The sequence below is a fragment of the Dasypus novemcinctus genome, chromosome 12, assembly GCF_030445035.2.
Source record: "Dasypus novemcinctus isolate mDasNov1 chromosome 12, mDasNov1.1.hap2, whole genome shotgun sequence".
Classification (NCBI taxonomy): domain Eukaryota; kingdom Metazoa; phylum Chordata; class Mammalia; order Cingulata; family Dasypodidae; genus Dasypus; species Dasypus novemcinctus.
Genome location: NC_080684.1, coordinates 21,770,567 through 21,788,515, shown reverse-complemented (window position 1 = coordinate 21,788,515; position 17,949 = coordinate 21,770,567). Strand labels below are relative to the sequence as shown.

The window sequence follows — 17,949 nt, the reverse complement described above, 5'->3', positions numbered from 1 at the left end:
CTAGATACCTACTCAGCATCTCCAGGGCTACTCCTGTCTCCCTCTGGAACCCACTTACAAAGTTACTTAGGTCTGGATTTATAGACATTTCGTCTGTTTTGTTCTTCTTTTATTGTCCAGGACTGAGATCTTCAAAGTGTATAACATTAAAGAGACTTTAAACCCTAAAGTCTGGAATTTAAAGAATGAACAGAGAATTATATTGTATGATATCCCATAAGAAGCCCTGGAGATTATGTATTGAAGCTATTTAGTGCAAAGGTGTGTCACTGTAGTCACATCTCGTATTAAACATTGCTTTGCCTTCCAGCTTTTAGGCAGCTGCTGAGTGCTAATACCACATTAAGGGATCAGGCTTAAGGTCAAGTTTAAGTATCTCTGAGCTATATGTAAGGGCAAAAATAAAATGAAGGAAGAAGAGCATGGAAAGAGTTGCTACATAGTGTTCCCTGGGAACACAGGCTCAGGGCACAACAGAAACATTCAGCAAACGACCACTTTACTACTGACACACCACAAAGGGTTCAGAAGAGCAGGGAAGAGATGCCATCGTGGCCAGTTCCCAGGGTGACCAGCAGCTGCTCAGTTTGGGGTAGTAAGGGCAGCTCTGCATGCCCCACTTGGCGCCAGAAAAGAGACAAGGCTGTGCTGTTTAAGCATGGTATTTCTCTACCTTGGGGGTTGGGAGCCCTGCCACTGAGAAGTCCTGCCTTGATGAGCATCTGGGGCCACTTGGCCCTGGTTTTCAGGTTTAAGGTCTGGTCGGGCCTTTTCATTAGACTTAAGCACTCCCCCAGCTTGTGAAATGGAAACAGACTGAAACATCACTGCACAATAGAAGGGAGGTAGGCGGTAGGTGAGGGCTGGGAGATGGCTGCTGACTTCTCCAGCAGTCCCCCACTGCCTCTCCACCAGGCCTAGCCTACTCCTCCACTTAGCTTCCACATCCTAAGCCCACTTCCCACCTTGGACACGAAGGCAGAGACGGGCCAGGGCTACTGACGTGTGGCAGTGCAGGTTTGGGAACATGGGTGGCTGCAGCACATTAGAGGGCTCGCCTGTGCGCACCGTTACGCTAGGCAGGGTGATCGGGCCTGTCTGGAGTAATGGTGGCATCTGGCCTCCCTGAACCTCCGGAGACAGCTGAAGAGGTCCCACATGGAAGCAGTTTGTACACTTTGCAGCCAGTGGGCTTGCGGATGGAGTTTAGTTACCTCCTCTCACACCTCCCCTGAGGTGTTAATCCACATGTAGCGGGAGGTGCCAGCATAGCCTCCCGCTATGGGCTCCTTGTTGGGCTGGGGGGAGTCAAAGGCAATGTGGTTATCAGGCATTACTTTGGCTGGAGAGTCTGATGAGTTCTGCTGAGCCTGAAGGGCTCTTGCTGTGAACCCAGCCATGTCAGCCAAGGTGACTGCCAGATTTGCATCATGTGTTCATTGGTGAGTGAATTGGAAAGACGACTGAGCCAGTGGTCAGTTTCATTACATCAGGACTTGTATCCCAACAGGTTGTCCAGGGGTGTAGAGAAAAAGTGCACAGCCAACAACTGTGCTGTTTTCTTTGTCACATTTGTTGTCACAGGGTATAAATGAAGGACCCCCTCGTGGAGTTCAAATATGAGGCAAGGAGGATCAGCTGAGGAGAGAAAGAGCAAGGATCGATGGCAGATCCAGCCGTTAGTCAGATTCCCTGCCACCTTGATGGCCCAGATCAGCTGGACGAAGGTGTCTTCCTTCCAGGTCAAATCTGTAGAAAAACAAGGGAGCAGCAACTAGTCCTGACAGGGTGGTCATGCAACCACTTCCCAGAGGAAACACTTGGCCTACTTGCAGTAACTTATTTTTTCTTCCTAAGGCTACCCAGTCTGCCGTTTCCCTAAACTGTATCCGCACCCTTTTCCCATTGATCTGAGCACCTTACCCATATCGTCTGGCCTACTTGCAGCACTTCTTGATAGACGGGAGTTGTCAGGACTCGTCAGAGGTGGCTCCAGAGTTCAGAATACACTACTGTAGTTCATTCAATAAAATGTGCCCTTCCTAATAATTGCTGTTATTAATGCTTAGCGGAGAAAACCAAGCTTCTTCTCCTAAACTGGAGAGTCTACACCTGGGGTGGGGTTGATGCTAATGAGGCCAAGAGCAAAAATGGCAATAAAGCAACTCTAGCAGCGGGCTCTGTGCCAAGCACTGGCAGAAGAGGAGACCACCTGCCTTAGAGTTTATCTATCACCCTTTCCCAATGTGAGAGGATATTTCTAAAAGGAAAATATCAATAATGCCAGGACTATCCAAACAAGAGTACAAGGGTTATTGGAGAAGAAAGTAAATGGAAAAGGAGCTGGCCCACTACTATGTTTATTACCTTGGTTTTAATAGTAGGGTCTTAGCTATGATCTAAAAGTGAGATTTAATTAATAATAAACTTGGTACAAGTTCATGGAGAAAAGACATGGCTCCGAAAAAAAACTCTTATCTCGTGTTATTCCCACATACCTCCTGAAGTTGCTGCATAGATTTGGCACCAAAGAGAAAAGTTAGAAAAATATTTGCTTTGACGTGTAAGAGAATCCAAGAAACAAAATAAGTTGAGAAAACCCCTAAGTGCAGCCTGTCCAGCTTCCCCCCAAAGAAACTCTTTGGAAAGACAGACCCCTATTTAAACTAATAATCCGTGTTGATCTATGTGAGAGAGAAAAGAAGGTCCAGGCGACTGAGATCTCCTTACCCAGAAGGGAGAGACTAAAGGGGCTGTGGTTTCTCTAGGGCCCTCCATTTGCATCGCCTCTGTTGACTCAGCTGTGGAGGTTCTGTTTAACAAGGCAGCATCCTAAAATGCATTTATATCCAAATCGAGGGAGGGTGAAAGCTTGGGCAGGCCCTGGTGGCCTAGGGAGCAAGAGGCCTAAGGACTTACCTCCCTCTGACCCCAAGGGACCTGTCCCTGAGTGCTTTTGCTGACTGTCAGCCCCATGAAGGCAGGAGATTCTGACTTGCCTGCCTCTATATCGACAAGCACGTAGCAGGCATTCGAGGCTTAACCATTGCCCATGCAGCTCTGGGCATCGCTGACTGTGAACTCCCAAGGGGCAGTTTCACCCGTTTGCTGGCCAGGTCATGGACAAGACTCAGCAGCATCTCCCAGTCCTCGACCCCTACACCCCCACCTCCTCTTCTGTTGTGTGATGATGTTTCATCTGTTTCCATTCCACTACCTGGGGTAGGTGTTAAGTCTAATAAAAAGGCCCGGTCTGACCTTAAAGCCAAAATGGAACAGGTAGCCCCAGATGCTAAGCAAGGCAGGAATTTCAGTGGTGAATCCACCCAGCAGCGGAAGCATCCTAGGAAACTCAGCTATTTCATGGATGTCACTGAGGGTGAGTTCATTGTTCTCATCCTTTGGGCAGGGCTCACCCTCTGTCTCTCTCCCAGGAGGATCTCCAGCCTTGGGTGTGATCAGTGGTTCAGGGCATCCTCTATCCCCCAGGTCATTCCAGTGATGTCCATCGTGGTGCAGGCCATTGCCGTGTGTATCAACGTGGTAACAGTAACAGAAGGTGCCTTTCCATGCCGCCGGTTGTCTCCAAAGGTCCCTTCCCCACACGGGAACCTTTAATTTTTTAATCGCACTACCTCCATTAACCTGACCTGACCGCCAGGCAGTTGGGACAGCCTGCAAGTCAGTAAACAGGTATGTGAAGGTGCTTGGGTCCTAGCGTTCCAAGGCTAAGAGGACTGCTCACAGTTTGGCCCATGGGGCACATCTTCTGGTGCCAGAGGAAGATTGGGCAAGGAAAACAGCAGCTGCTGCCCAGTGGATTGCCAGGTGGCTTCAGCTTGGCTGACCCATCTGGTGTGGCTTTCTTTTTTTTCCAAAAGATTTATTTATCCCCCTCCCCCACCCCCCATGTCTGCTCTTTGCGTCTATTCACTATGCGTTCTTCTGTGTCTGCTTGTCTTCTCTTTCTGCGGCTCCAGGAATGGATCCTGGGACCTTCCGGAGTGGGAGAGAGGTGCTCAATCTCTTGCACCACCACAGCTCCCTGCGTCTCTTATTGTCTCTCCTCTGTGTCTTTTTTTGTTGTGTCATCTTGCTGTGCCAGCTCTCCTGCGCGGGCCAGCACTCCTCTCAGGCCAGCACTACACATGGGCAGCTCTTTGCTCGGGCCAGCTTGCCTTCACCAGGAGAAGCTAGGAATCAAACCCTGGACCTCCCATAGGGTAGCTTGAGCCACATCTGCTTCCCTGGTGTGACTTTCTTGAGTTAGGTTCCCCAGGATGCCATGCAGGGCAGAAAAGGATCTCATCTGGTTGTGCAAGATCACCTTTGAGGGATGCTCCACTACCTGCTTCTGTGAGCATGTCGCTCCTGGGGCCCCCGGTGGTGTGGTCCTGAATATACCACTTCCATTCGATGAAGCTCTGTTGTTGGGCACCACCTGGGGGAGTGTTCTGAGTACTTGGGACCCAGGACATGATGGGGATTTGTGGTCTCAGGAAGACCTGAGAGCTCTGGGCAATCCCCTTTGCTTCCACCAAGGCCCAGCAGTGCCCCAGAAGCTGCCTCAGATAGGAGCAGCGCTACAGCGTGTCTGTCTGGGAATCTCTTGGTCTGGAACCCAGGGGTCTGCAGATTCGTGTTGCTCTCTGTCTCCTTCTGCCAGTAGGTGTGGGTCCGGGCAGCACAACCCCATTTCTCACACAGAGATCCAGGCTCTGACGGTCCGAGAGGCAGGGCAGCTGAACCAGCCACGTTTACCTCCTGCAGGGCCTGCTCCTCCTCTGTTCCCTAGTGGAAAATACCTGCTTTCCACGTCACCCAATTTGGGGGTGCCGGGAGGATGCTGAGATGAGGAATTAGCTGGGTGGGCCGAGGGTGCCAAGGGTGGCACTTGTGCTTTAATGCACGGGTAGTCTGGAGTCCGCTGCCCTGTGCCGCTCGCCTTTTTCACTGGCTACCTGGGGCTGTTATAGGTGGAGATAGTGGAGCAGGTAGACAGAAGAGCCTTTTCACATTCATAATATCCTTTCCCTACTAGGGAGGAGATGCTGCCGCTGCTGGATGGTGCAGCGAGGAGATGGGGAGGGGGTGCACAGCCAGGCCCACGCCAAACGTGATGGCCAGAATTTGCTGGGATAGGGGCGCACGTCCTCGCATCGCTGCTGGGAGGCGCAGCAGTGCAGGACGTCAGCTCATACACGGCATTTCCCAGTGGGAAGCCCTGGCGGCAAAGAGCCGTGGGAACCGACCCGCAGGGTAACGTAACCTCCTGTTCCCATACCTTTGTGGAATGCCCCGTAACCTCCTGTTCCCATACCTTTGTGGAATGCCCCGAGCCTCCCAGTGCGATTCCCCATCCGCTCCACCGTGCAGCTCCCAGAATAATAGTGACCTGGGAGCCTGCATCCAAAAGGACCGTAAAGGTTCACTGCCCCCAAATCTGCCCGCACTGGTGCATACGGCCTCTGGGACCCCTAGGCCTTTTTAAATTCAGTCAGGGCTGGGGAGAGAGGCCCCCGGGCTCCTCAGTCAGGACTGAAGGGAAGGAAGGAGATCTGCAGGCTCTTGCTCCTCCTCTCCTGCCTGACTCGGATTGTGGACAGGAGTCGGAAAGGGCCACTGGTGCCTCTGCAGCCTGTGACCTTCTTTCTCTCTACATTTTCCCCAAAGTTCTCCCATGAAGATCCCCGCTTTGGTGTCCTTTGGGACCCCTCGCTCCAATGACCTAAAGAACATAGCTTGGCAGTGGGAGCCTCAAGAGGAGCGGGCAGCTGCTGACCCAACCCGCGGGTGTTAGGCCCTTCCGATTAAAGGGTGGTTGCTCACCACCCACCAGCCTGTCACCATGGGAGCCCCTCCCCAAGTGGGGAGGGAACCATACACACGCACAATTGTGTCTCCCAGCAGAAGCCATCGGGTGAGGAATGAAATCAGCCTGTCCCCCACTCGAGGGGGACAAGCTTTCCAATAAAATCATCAGTGTCCTGCTGTGAAATGGGAATCTGGGGGGGGTCCTGGGGGTGGAATGTCCACATGCCAGCACCTAGCTGTCACAGTGTGACCATGGCTTCCTCCTCGGTACTCCAAGCCTTAGTTGGAACTTGGGGGAGGTCACCCAGCATGGGATATGTTCATCTGACTCCCGGTGGGAGCCAGTCCAGCCAAGTTGTGGTCAAGCTGCGGCCCTGACAGGGCTCCCTCCCCGCCTTACTTCCCCTCTCGTAGCTCTGAGTGGCTGTCTGTTGGAGGCTGGGGTTAGGCGCTGTGTGAGGGGCTGAGACTGCCACCGGCTTGTGTCATCAGGGAATCATGCCCTCATAGAGTCGGGACAGCCACATGAGGAGATCTTCTCCGACTGCTGCCCACACCTCTCATATCCTGTACCTCCTACTCTGAAAACACTCGCTTCACACCAACCCCAGGACCAGTCTGGAGGCCTTGGTGTGGGTGTGCCTGTTTCCAGAATGAGCCAGGAAGTGTATGCACGTGCCCTGGAAGCCCCGACCTCATGGATCTCAGTGGAGCCAACGCCCTGGCTTTCGCGGGGTATCTTCACAGCCCCATTTATCCTGCCCCTCTCCAGAGGACAGAGACAGCACACACTGGGTCCCCCAGGCTCCAGGAGGGCGGTGGGGGCAGCCCTTCAGTTTAGCCCACAAAACCAGGGGTCCTGTGATACCCAAGCTTCTCCCGGGTATCAGGAGGAAAGCAAGAGCGGCAAAAAGAGCGGCCAGAAGGTCAGCCCGCTCCAAACTTCCCCATGCTCCCTGCTCACTGCACCAACATCTGTGTAGTTTTTACAGAGTGTGCCACAGAAACCCAGGCTCAGGGCACAGCAGAAACTTTCAGCAAATGACCCCGTTCTTACTTACACAGCACAGAGGGTCCAAAAGAGCAGGGGAAGAGATTCCCATCACGGCTCGTCTCCCAGGGGGCTCGCGTCTTGGTCCGTGGATGGCAGCTCTGTACACCCCCTTTGCATCTGAGAAGAGAGACAAATCTGTGCTGATAGAGTGTGGTATTACCCACTCTGTGGGGAGAGGACCCTGCCACTGAGAATTCCTGCTTTGCTTAGCATCTGGGGCCACTTGTTCTAGTTTAGGCTTTAAGGTCAGTCCGGGCCTTTTTATTAGACTTAACACCTACCCCAGGTAGTGGAATGGAAACAGATGAAACATCATCACACAACAGAAGAGGAGGTGGGGGTGTAGGGGTCGAGGACTGGGAGATGCTGCTGAGTCTTGTCCATGACCTGGCCAGCAAACGGGTGAAACTGCCCCTTGGGAGTTCACAGTCAGCGATGCCCAGAGCTGCATGGGCAATGGTTAAGCCTCGAATGCCTGCTACGTGCTTGTCGATATAGAGGCAGGCAAGTCAGAATCTCCTGCCTTCATGGGGCTGACAGTCAGCAAAAGCACTCAGGGACAGGTCCCTTGGGGTCAGAGGGAGGTAAGTCCTTAGGCCTCTTGCTCCCTAGGCCACCAGGGCCTGCCCAAGCTTTCACCCTCCCTCGATTTGGATATAAATGCATTTTAGGATGCTGCCTTGTTAAACAGAACCTCCACAGCTGAGTCAACAGAGGCGATGCAAATGGAGGGCCCTAGAGAAACCACAGCCCCTTTAGTCTCTCCCTTCTGGGTAAGGAGATCTCAGTCGCCTGGACCTTCTTTTCTCTCTCACATAGATCAACACGGATTATTAGTTTAAATAGGGGTCTGTCTTTCCAAAGAGTTTCTTTGGGGGGAAGCTGGACAGGCTGCACTTAGGGGTTTTCTCAACTTATTTTGTTTCTTGGATTCTCTTACACGTCAAAGCAAATATTTTTCTAACTTTTCTCTTTGGTGCCAAATCTATGCAGCAACTTCAGGAGGTATGTGGGAATAACACGAGATAAGAGTTTTTTTTCGGAGCCATGTCTTTTCTCCATGAACCTTTCTGACCTTGTACCAAGTTTATTATTAATCTTTTATTATCTTTTTTTTAAAGATACATAGATTACACAAAATGTTACATTAAAAAATATAAGAAGTTCCCATATACCCCACTCCTACCCCTCCACTCTGCCCACATCAACAGTTTAGATCATAGCTAAGACCCTACTATTAAAACCAAGGTTATGGGAAGTGGACTTGGCCCAATGGATAAGGCATCCGTCTACCACATGGGAAGTCCGCGGTTCAAAGCCCGGGCCTCCCTGACCCGTGTGGAGCTGACCCACTCACAGTGCTGATGCGCACAAGGAGTACCCTGCCATGCAGGGGTGCTCGCCCGCATAGGGGAGCCCCACACGCAAGGAGTGTGCCCCATAAGGAGAGCTGCTTAGCACTAAAGAAAGTGCAGCCTGCCCAAGAATGGCGCTGCACACACACAGAGAGCTGACAGAGCAAGATGACACAATAAAAAGAAACACAGATTCCTGGTGCCACTGATAAGGATAGAAGCAGTCACAGAGGAGCGCCCAGCAAATGGACACAGAGAGCAGACAACTGGGGGGGGGGGGGGAATTTTTAAAAAATCTTTTAAAAAAAAACAGGTTTAAGCATAGTGAGACAGTAGCTTCTTTTCCATTTACTTTCTTTACCAGTAACCCTTGTACTCTTGTTTGGACAGTCCTGGCATTATTGATATTTTCCTTTTAGAAATATCCTCTCACATTGGGAAAGGGTGATAGATAAACTCTAAGGCAGGTGGTCTCCTCTTCCACCAGTGCTTGGCACAGAGCCCGCTGCTAGAGTTGCTTTATTGCCATTTTTGCTCTTGGCCTCATTAGCATCAACCCCACCCCCAGGCCTAGAATCTCTGATTTAGGAGAAGCTTGGCTTTCTCAGCTAAGCATTAATAACAGCAATTCCTGGAGATGAGGAAGGGTACAACTTATTAAATACACTCCAATAGTTCATTCTGAACTCAGGAACCATGATTAGCATTTAGTTCACAATCTTCTTGCTTCGGTTTTAAATCAGATGGTGTAATTATACTAGTAGTGACAGTGGAGGGGGCTAGACCTGCTGTGTTTGGCCATTATTGCAGATATTGTAATAAGGTGGAAATTCCAGTGTAGTTCTGAAAGCAAGTACTGCCACTTCTAGCACTGGCAGTATGACTCTAATTAGGTTTCTTCACCTTATTATTGTCCTGTCATCTGAAAGCTGCTTAAAGACACACATGTGCCCCATGTACGGCAGGCCCTTGGAGACTACATCACGTGACCATCATTGCGAGAAATAATCAACATTCTTTTAGCACACAGAGTGTTCTGTCTGCATAATCCTACTCTAAGTGCTGGGAAAAAGAGGTGCAATAGGATCAAGAGGCCTTGGGGCATTTCAGAAAGTGATAATGGGTTTCTTCTCTGCTAAAATAAGAGCTAAGGAGCAATGTGTGTGTGCAAATGGGTGCAGGTTTGTGACTGTATAGTGATAAAGATAGGGAAATAACTGCCCAAGCAGAGACTTTTCTTTTCAAGTTTGCTAAGGGTCAGAGGCATGAAATAGAAATGGGACTTTCACGTTATTTAAGATTCTTTTGGGGGAAGGGGTGTAGCTCAAGCAGTTGGGCTCCTGTCTACCATATAGGCGGTCCATGATTGGATGCCCAGGACCTCCTGGTGAAGGCACGCTGGCCCGTGTGGCGACCTGACCAGCATGGAGTGCTGACCTGCACAGAGTGCTGCCTCACGCAGGAGTGCTGCCCTGCGTGGAGAAGCTGGCACAGCAAGATGACACAACGAAAAGAGGCACAGAGGAGAGAGAATAAGAGATGCAGCAGGGAAGCAGATTTGGCTCAACTGATAGAGTGTCTGTCTACCTACGATATAGGAGGTCCAGGGTTCAATACCCAGGGCCTCCTGACCCATGTGGTGAGCTGGTCCACGCACAGCGCTGATGCGTCCAAGGAGTGCTGTGCAAAGCAGGGGTGTCCCCCACATAGGGGAGCCCCACGCACAAGGTGTGTGCCCCGCAAGGAGAGCCACCCTGCGTGAAAAAAAAGTGCAGCCTGCCCAGGAGTGGTGCCGCACACACGGAAAGCTGATGCGGCAAGATGACACAACAAAAAGAGACACAGATTCCCGGTGCCACTGACACGAATGCAAGCAGACACAGAAGAACACACAGCGAATGGACACAGAGAGCAGACAACAGGAGGGGGGAAGGGGAGAGAAACAAAGAAAGAAAGAAAATTAGAAAAAAAAGAAAAGATGCAGCAGATCAGGGAGCTGAGGTGGCTCAAGAGAAAGATCGCCTCTCTCCTCCAGAAGATCCCAGGATCAGTTCCCAGAGCCGCCTAACTAGAATACAAGCAGACACAGAAGAACACATAGCAAATGGACGCAGAGAGCAGACAGCATGGGAGGGGGGAGAAATAAATAAATCTTTAAAAAATAAAAGGTTCTTTCGGGGCCTCAGCCTCAGTTGTCCTTAGCACGGGTCCTGCGGCCCCCAGCCTGCAATGATGCTACCTCTGCCGTGCTGGCTTCCTGGGGCCTGGGCTTCGCCGCTGCCCTCCCCAGCCGCTCCTGCAGCTGCACACTGAAGGGGGGACAAAGCTTTTACTGAATTCCTGAGTGATGAGATTAAGGTGGAGAAGAAGATCCAGAAGCCTTAAGTCCCTCCCTGGGATGCCTGGAGGTTGGGAGCTGGAAGTGAAGAGGACAGAAGCTAAATTAGTGTGGAAGGCTGCTGGGGAGAAGGTCACTGTCACATTCAGGAGGAGCGTCTCAAGGGCAGAAGGCTGAAGAGCAGGAGCCCGGCTGGAGGTCAGCTCCTAGTTTTATGGTTCATGTTACAACGAATGATGGCAAGAAGGCCTCCGTGCTGGACTGCCACACCCAGAGGATGAGGTTGGACAAGAGGAGGACAGTGACGTTTTCTCCGTCAGGGATGTGAGCTTGCAGTCCACCAGCGAGCCTGCCTGGGAAGACTCTAAGCACACACTCAGCACAGATTCTCGGCGCTGGGCCTGGACTGACTGTCTTATGGATTCCCTGGCCGACCGAGGGGTGGACAACACCCTTTAGATGAGGTGGTGGAGCTCAGCACAGCCTGGAGCACCAGGAATATGTTACCTTGCTTGGAAATCTCAGAAGTTTTGTCAAGAGCCAGTGAGCAAAGACATTTGGCCGTGACAAAACCTATTCTGAAGGCCAGATGTATATGTGCTTGGAAATGGTTATCATCCTGATTTCATGGAAAAAGATTGTCAAGTTAAAATGATTTCTATTGCACTCTTGCTTACTACTCATTTGTTCCTTCTCTACAAACCATTTATTTCTGGATTTTTGTATAACATCATGATGGAATATAAAATTAGTTTCTTTCCTCAAAAAAAAAAAAAAGATTGTTTGGGGGAGAAATTTCCTCTTTAATATTCATGTTTCTCTTTTTCTTCTTCTTTTACGACCCCAATTCCTTACCATCACCACCAGAGAGAGAGAGCTGGAGATGGACCCAGCACTTTAGAGGAAGCAATACCAAATAGACTTACACTCTAAAGTGCCTTAAGCCAAGGGGAGAGCTGTAATATAAGTGTGACATAGTAAGATGTACTACGTTATATGTAATCACATAAATTTAGATAGAGTATTATGAACCAACTATAAATGTACATGCTAAAAGCCTGATTAGAGCATGTGGATGTAAAATATGTCATAAAGGGATGGCTCTGTGTCCCAGCCAATATGGTATTTTGTCTTTAACAGAAGTACTGAGAAAATGTTGTAGCAGAATCTGGTTGCCGTCCTGGTATCAGACCCTTTGAGGTTACAAACGTTTTGCTGCCAATTTTAGATTTCATTGACTATGCTGTATCTATTATTCATTCACTTAAACTTTTAAAAACTTATCAGTAATTTTTGACTAACTCCCTAGTAGGATGGTAATAAATTTCATTTTTTCTACCTGACACAATCATTAATATTTTCCTTTATTTGTCTGTTTATTATCATTTTAAGGCTCCTGCAGGTATTTTGCCGTCTTTATATTCTACGGTTTTGTGAATAATCTATGTTCAACTTATTTATACTCCTCATGATTTGATACATTTTTGTTATTTCCTCTTCATCATTCTAGAATGGAACCTAGATTGTATTAGTCTCATCTCAATACACAGTTTACTAGAGAGGCAGACATTAATCCTATTTTGCAGATAAAAATCCTATTTTGTGATAAAAAACATTCAGCTATAATATAAAATACCTTTATGCAAAGCCTTTAACAAACTTGTTTGACCTGACGTTATTCCTGAAAGATAGGTAGGATAGTTATGTATTTTCTTACTCTATAGCAGAGAGGAATTCCTTTAGTTTAGTATGTTTTCCCTTTTTGAGCTTGTTCCTGTTATAATTTGGAATTTTTCTTCCCAGGGGTCAGGATCCCTTACTCTCTAGCCTCTGATCCTCTGTTCGTCATGTCTCTCTGTAGCCACATGTGTCATTGGCTCAGCAGATGGCCCCACCTAGTCCAAGCAACAGTACCCCAAGCAGCGGCAGTGGGAGCAGTGGAAACGACCAGCTGAGCAAAACCAACCTGTATATCCGGGGACTGCAGCCCGGCACGACCGACCAGGACCTCGTCAAGCTGTGTCAGCCGTAAGTTGGGGTCCCTGGGCGTGGGCTTCCAGGCACAGCACAGAAATGCAGTAGTAGTTTGCTTCTAGTCACAGGGCCCCCAGCAGCACTACCTCTCTACTACTAATCTATAAAACTTTTCGTGTTTCTCTGAAGCAATCCAAGATGGGGCTGATCTTTGTGAAGCCCTGGTGTCTGAGTTTCTTTCTGACATCTCCCCAGAACTAATGATCTCAGTGGAAAGATTCCTGTCCTTACACCATAAGTAGAAATGCTTGGTTATCTCCACAGATACTGATTAGAAGGCATTGAGAACTGGCGGTGGGGTAGAAGACAGTGGGACTAGCCAGTGAATTGTTATATATTTTGGAGAGTTTCTGCTACGGGAGATATTCCTGGTGACGCAAAGAGTTCTCAGTTTAGTGGGTAAAGAAGAAGGTGGAGTAAGGGGAAGAAAAGGGAATAAAAAGAGAAAGAGGCTGTCACTCTGCAACTTTCTCCTGAAGGCCCTTTGGAGTTCTTCAGAGTGGATCTGAGTCTTGAGCCAGATGGTAGCTACTGTAGAATTAGCCCAGTTAAGAGTGCTGGAAAAACGGCATGAGTGCAGAGATGCGTAACTCAATTTCATTTGGCAAAAATCCATGTGTTTCAAATCACGTGTTTGGGAGAATGATTAGAGGTGAGTCTCAGGGTGGGGTGGGAAGATTGATAGGGAGGAGGAAAGAATTGAGTTTGGGTAAATTATTAGATTGTGTACATTTTCTATCTTTTAACACTTTTTTTTTAAGAACAACAATCATACAGAAAAATGCACAAGTCATAGGTATATATATCATAGTGAATTTCCACAAAGTGAACACACTTTTGTAGCCAGTCCCCAGATCAAGAAATAAGGTGTTACCAACTCCTCAGAATCCCAGCTCCCTGTAGTAGGTAGGATTTCTTTACTATCTTTACCTCTCCCCCTCACCAAGGTAGCAACTCTTTGACTTCTCTTTAATACATTGATAAAGCTTGTTGGAACTTCATATAAATATAAGCATAAAGTACATTCCTCTTATGTCTGGCTTCTTTTGCTAAAGGTTGTTTGTGAAGTCACTTAGTTTGTTACAAGAAGGAAAAGTTGGTTCATTCTCTTTGCTTTGTAGGACTGTATTTTCATAGAACTGCCCCACAGTTTGTTTATCCATTCCACTGTTGCTAGACATTGGGTTGTTTCTAGTTTGTGAATATTATGTATAAATAGTGTTGCTATGAACTTATGTGTCCTTTGGTGCATGTATGTGCACATTTCTGTTGGGAATACACCTAGGAGTAAAATTTCTGGGTCAGAGTATATATATACCCTTTCAACTTTTGTAAATACTACTGAACAGTTTCTGAAGTAGTTAAACTAATCTACAATAATCCCATGACAATAAGTTGCTCCAAATTCCAGAGAGGCAGAAAAATTTGCCCCCAAGATGTATGAGGCATCAGAAACGCTCTGTAAATCCCTTACTCTTCTGAGGGTAGTGGTTTGGTCCATGCACACCCTATGGGCTTTTGCTGGCAACAGGCCCCCCACGCACAATCTCCAAAGCCGAGGTGGATGTGTAGCACTGGTCCTTCCTTAGCCTCAGTTTACCCTGCTGAAAGGTGTTTAAGTAGTTTTAGGGACTTAGTCTAACAGTAGACATTGGGTGTGTGTGCGTGTGTGTGGCGATTGGAATTGGCAGAAATGTTGATTTAGGAGGGAAAAGCCTGTCATAGCCATCTAGGCCCTTCATCCCTGCACCCTGTGTTTCTTGTACCAGACACAATGTGCTGCCAAAATCCTTTCACATCCCAAAGAGAGGGAAGTGGATTCTACTTTACTGAACTCTTAGATCTTTATGTTGCCCTGCTCAACGGCATCTTTCACTAAAGGATGGCAATACGCAGGCCCAGCATGTAGGCTGGAAGGTGGAGGAGCGAGGCAGGAGGGACCGCCCCGAGTGATGACGGAGGAGGGCGAGGGGAGCTGGTGGGCGGAGCCCTCCTGTGCCGCCTTTCTAGGGAAGGTGCTTCCCAGGGAAGCAGGGCTGCCTGCCTTTGTCCTCGGCGTCCCTCCTGGAGTTGGAGGGGAAGTGAATGTTGCTGGATCCTAGGCCCTATTGAGCAGGAAGGGAAGTTGTGGAGCCTGGTTCTCTCCAACGGCTCCTTCTTCCCAGGAGGAAGCAGCCACGACCCAGCTGTTGCCAGCTGCAGTGGAAATTCTGAGCTCAGTCTCAGGCTGCTCACACCACGGCAAGCTCCACCCGGGGGCCTTGACAGGGATAGCAGCATGTGTGTCCTCGGGCCTGGAGTCAGACTTCTGGGGGACTCCTCCCCTTGCCTGTTTGAGAAAGAGTCCGCGTGTGTATCCCTGAAGGGCTGGGCGCACCGCGTCCTTTCCTCATGTCCATTCCACTCTGGCTTACTGTGTGCTTTCCCAACCTCCAGGCTGTTGCTTGACTTACTCTCTCTTGCCCATTGGGTCACAAAAAAATCAGTGAGAGTCCTCCAAGAAGTAAAACAAATAAATAATATGTTCTTTCTGGATGAGAAGAGAGGTGTGGAAATTTGCTTTTTTGGGGTATTGGTCTTAAATTCAGCCCCTGCCAACTGTCCTCTGTTAGATCTTATATTTCTGACTTTGTAGTGACTTCTGTTCTGTCTCTCTAATATATTCATCCTCCTAGAGTGGAACATAGGGGCTTTCTTCTAGTGGAACACCTCTAACATAATCTCTGACCTGTGATACTGCACTGCTCAGGTTTTGGGTGTTCCCACATGACTGCTGCCAAAGTGTATGTGTGTGTGTGTGTGTGTGTGTGTGTGTGTGTGTGTGTGTATATTTTTTTTTAAGTTGAAAAACATGACTTGTACAAATATAGAATGAATATATCAAAGATTTATTTAACTCAATGAAAGAACCAGCAGGCTGGAAAACAGGTTCAAAGAACATTTGAGGAACTGAAGAAGGAATGTTGGAGAAAGATTGCTAGGTTAGACACAGGACTGGTTCGTGTCCTTCAGGACAATGAAACCAATAACCTTTGCAGTTATCTTTTCTCTTGGACAGAAATAATTGGCCCTTCTACTGTAAAATAACTACACGTTGACATGTGTCTTCAAAGTCTGGGCCCTAATCAGTAATAACTAGAAAGTCAAACAAAGAAACATCGTCCTGTAATAGTCCTTGGATTGGCCTGTTAGTGTTCCGGAATGACACTGAAAGGATACACAGGCCTCCTGTTGCCTTGTTACCAAGTTTTGGGTAATGGTTCCGAATACTGCTGTTGGATCTGGTCTTTGCTTTTGCCTCCCCCTTAGATATGGCAAGATTGTCTCCACTAAGGCCATACTGGACAAGACCACAAACAAATGCAAAGGTGAGAGAAGAGCTGTCCTCCGGGAGAGCAAAGGAGCGAGGCAGCGCATTACTTCCTCCTCTTACTGCTGAGTGTTCCTAGCACCCAGTGCCGGGGAGGAGGTGCTGAAGGTTTCAGGCTTAAAAGAGTAGGTGATTCTTGGCTTCTCGGTGGCCAGACAGCTGAGAGTCAAAAATGCTGTTTTGGGGACAGAAGGCCAGAAGACTGCCCAGAGCGCCTGAGTCTGTGGGCTTCTTCTGAGCTCATGTTTCCCCGGACTGGGTGGTAGAGATGGGGGCGAGGTCGTTTCTGTTAGAAAAGCAAAGTAAAGCCTTTTTTGGGAAGGGTGACTTGGTAATGCTATTTTCTGGGCATGAATAATGTTATCAGGGTTTTAAGCAATTCTGCTTGGGGCTGGAAGAGTGGAAGGAAGGGAAAGGACTGGTGGCTGCGGTGGGGAGGAGCTTTTTTCAGCTAGTGGCTGGTTATCTGCGCGGACAGGTTGCATTCCTTCTCCAAGCGCCCAGCATTTTGGGGGTGTGACTGGAAAAGAGGAGAGGTGGCTGTGGGTTGTTAGGAGAACCTAGTTCCTGAAATCTTCCATTTCTACAGGGGAAGAAAATGGAGATGGAAGGGAGAAGGGCAGGGACCCTACAAGGTCCTTACTGCCTTTGGCATTCTTAGCCACAGAATGGACCAAATCTCGCAGAATTTGAGGCGCACATGACCACGTGAAACCTCTTAATTTCTCCTTCTCCCTGCCACGCCTATTATATGGAGCATAACTGCTCTGTCTCCTCTAAGGCCTGGGCCTCTACCTCCCTTCCTCCCCCACCTCCCAGTGATGCTGCTTCCTTGCTCCAGGCTATGGCTTTGTGGACTTCGACAGCCCGTCGGCAGCACAGAAAGCGGTCACCGCACTGAAAGCCAGCGGTGTACAGGCACAGATGGCAAAGGTATGGGCCCCGCCCGGAAGCCGCTCTTCCGTGGCCTGTGGTTAGCCCCACAGTTCCACTTCCAAGGCTTCCGGAGTGCTTAAGAGTCACCAGGTGGCTAGGCAAGGGCGGTCCGCAGTGCTTTTGGACTCTCTGGTCCACGAGAGCCTGCGCACCCTTGCTGCTGGAGGGCGGGCTGACAGGCAGCTCTGCCAGCACTGTTCCTCTCATCAAGTACGTATAAGCAGGCCAGCGGCCAAGGAGGCTTCTTCCCTTCCTCCTGCTGCTTCCCCATCTCCCCTCTGGCCCCACTTCTCTCCCAGCAGCTTGTGGTGGTTTTGTAATATTCCCCTTTGAAGCCAGTTGTGCAACTCAGAAACTCAAAGCAGCGCTCCCCGCCTCCCCGTACTGTTCTCTGGGGTGGGGGCGGTAAAGATGGGGGAGGACAGTCACAGAACAGGGAGGGAAACTGCCCTCTTTCTCAGGTCTGTCTAGAGTTAGTTTCCACCAGCAGCTAGAGGCTTTGCTCTCCCTTCGCCTTTCTGGAGCGGCTCTGAGGGGTCTGTGTGGCGCTGATGAGGCAGGCCTGCCACCCGCGTTTCGGTCCTGGCTGAAAAAAAGGCAGCTCCGAAGGGAAAGGCGGAAGAGGCAGCTAAGGTTGCTGGTGACGCAGTGTCCAGGGCGCAGGGACTGCGCTGCCCTCTGCAAGGCTCTCCCACCCTCCCTTCTGGAGAGCAGCCCACTGACAGTGGAGCCGAGGACACCGGAGGCCTCAGGGCCCCGCGGTGACCCAGTAAGCCGCTGCCCATCGGCCCCGAGTGCCGCCCCCGCCCGTCGCCTTCCCGGTCGCCTTCTCCCCTCTTCCTGCTTTCCCGCCATCAGGGGGAGAGCAGGAATTCCTGCTTCGAGGCTTCTGCTGCGGCCAGAGTGGGGGAGGGGAGTTACTCGAAACAATCCTGGCGAGGAGGAGCTGGGCGGCCCCTGAGAAGCCAGCCTTGGGGGGAGGCTGGGGCCTGTCTCCGCCTAGTTCTTAAAGAGACAGCCAGCTGATGCTTTGTGTTGTGAGTCTGTG

The 17,949-nt window shown here is 49.6% G+C and overlaps 1 protein-coding gene and 1 pseudogene across 16 annotated transcripts in view; both read left to right on the top strand.

Moving 5' to 3' along the window:
* Nucleotides 1–17,949, top strand: part of RBMS2 (RNA binding motif single stranded interacting protein 2) — an 80,958-nt gene that overhangs the window by 32,781 nt on the left and 30,228 nt on the right. For 15 of the 16 annotated variants that reach the window (XM_058307949.2, XM_058307956.2, XM_071218823.1 and 12 more), the window contains exons 2-4: nucleotides 12,423–12,589; nucleotides 15,905–15,963; nucleotides 16,807–16,898. In XM_058307949.2, the coding sequence (XP_058163932.1) occupies nucleotides 12,423–12,589; nucleotides 15,905–15,963; nucleotides 16,807–16,898 (318 nt within the window). Of the gene's footprint in view, nucleotides 1–12,364; nucleotides 12,590–15,904; nucleotides 15,964–16,806; nucleotides 16,899–17,949 lie in introns of all 16 variants that reach the window. The other variant, XM_071218827.1, reaches the window with a different exon arrangement.
* On the top strand, nucleotides 3,271–11,509 carry LOC139440191 (complement component 1 Q subcomponent-binding protein, mitochondrial-like; annotated as a pseudogene).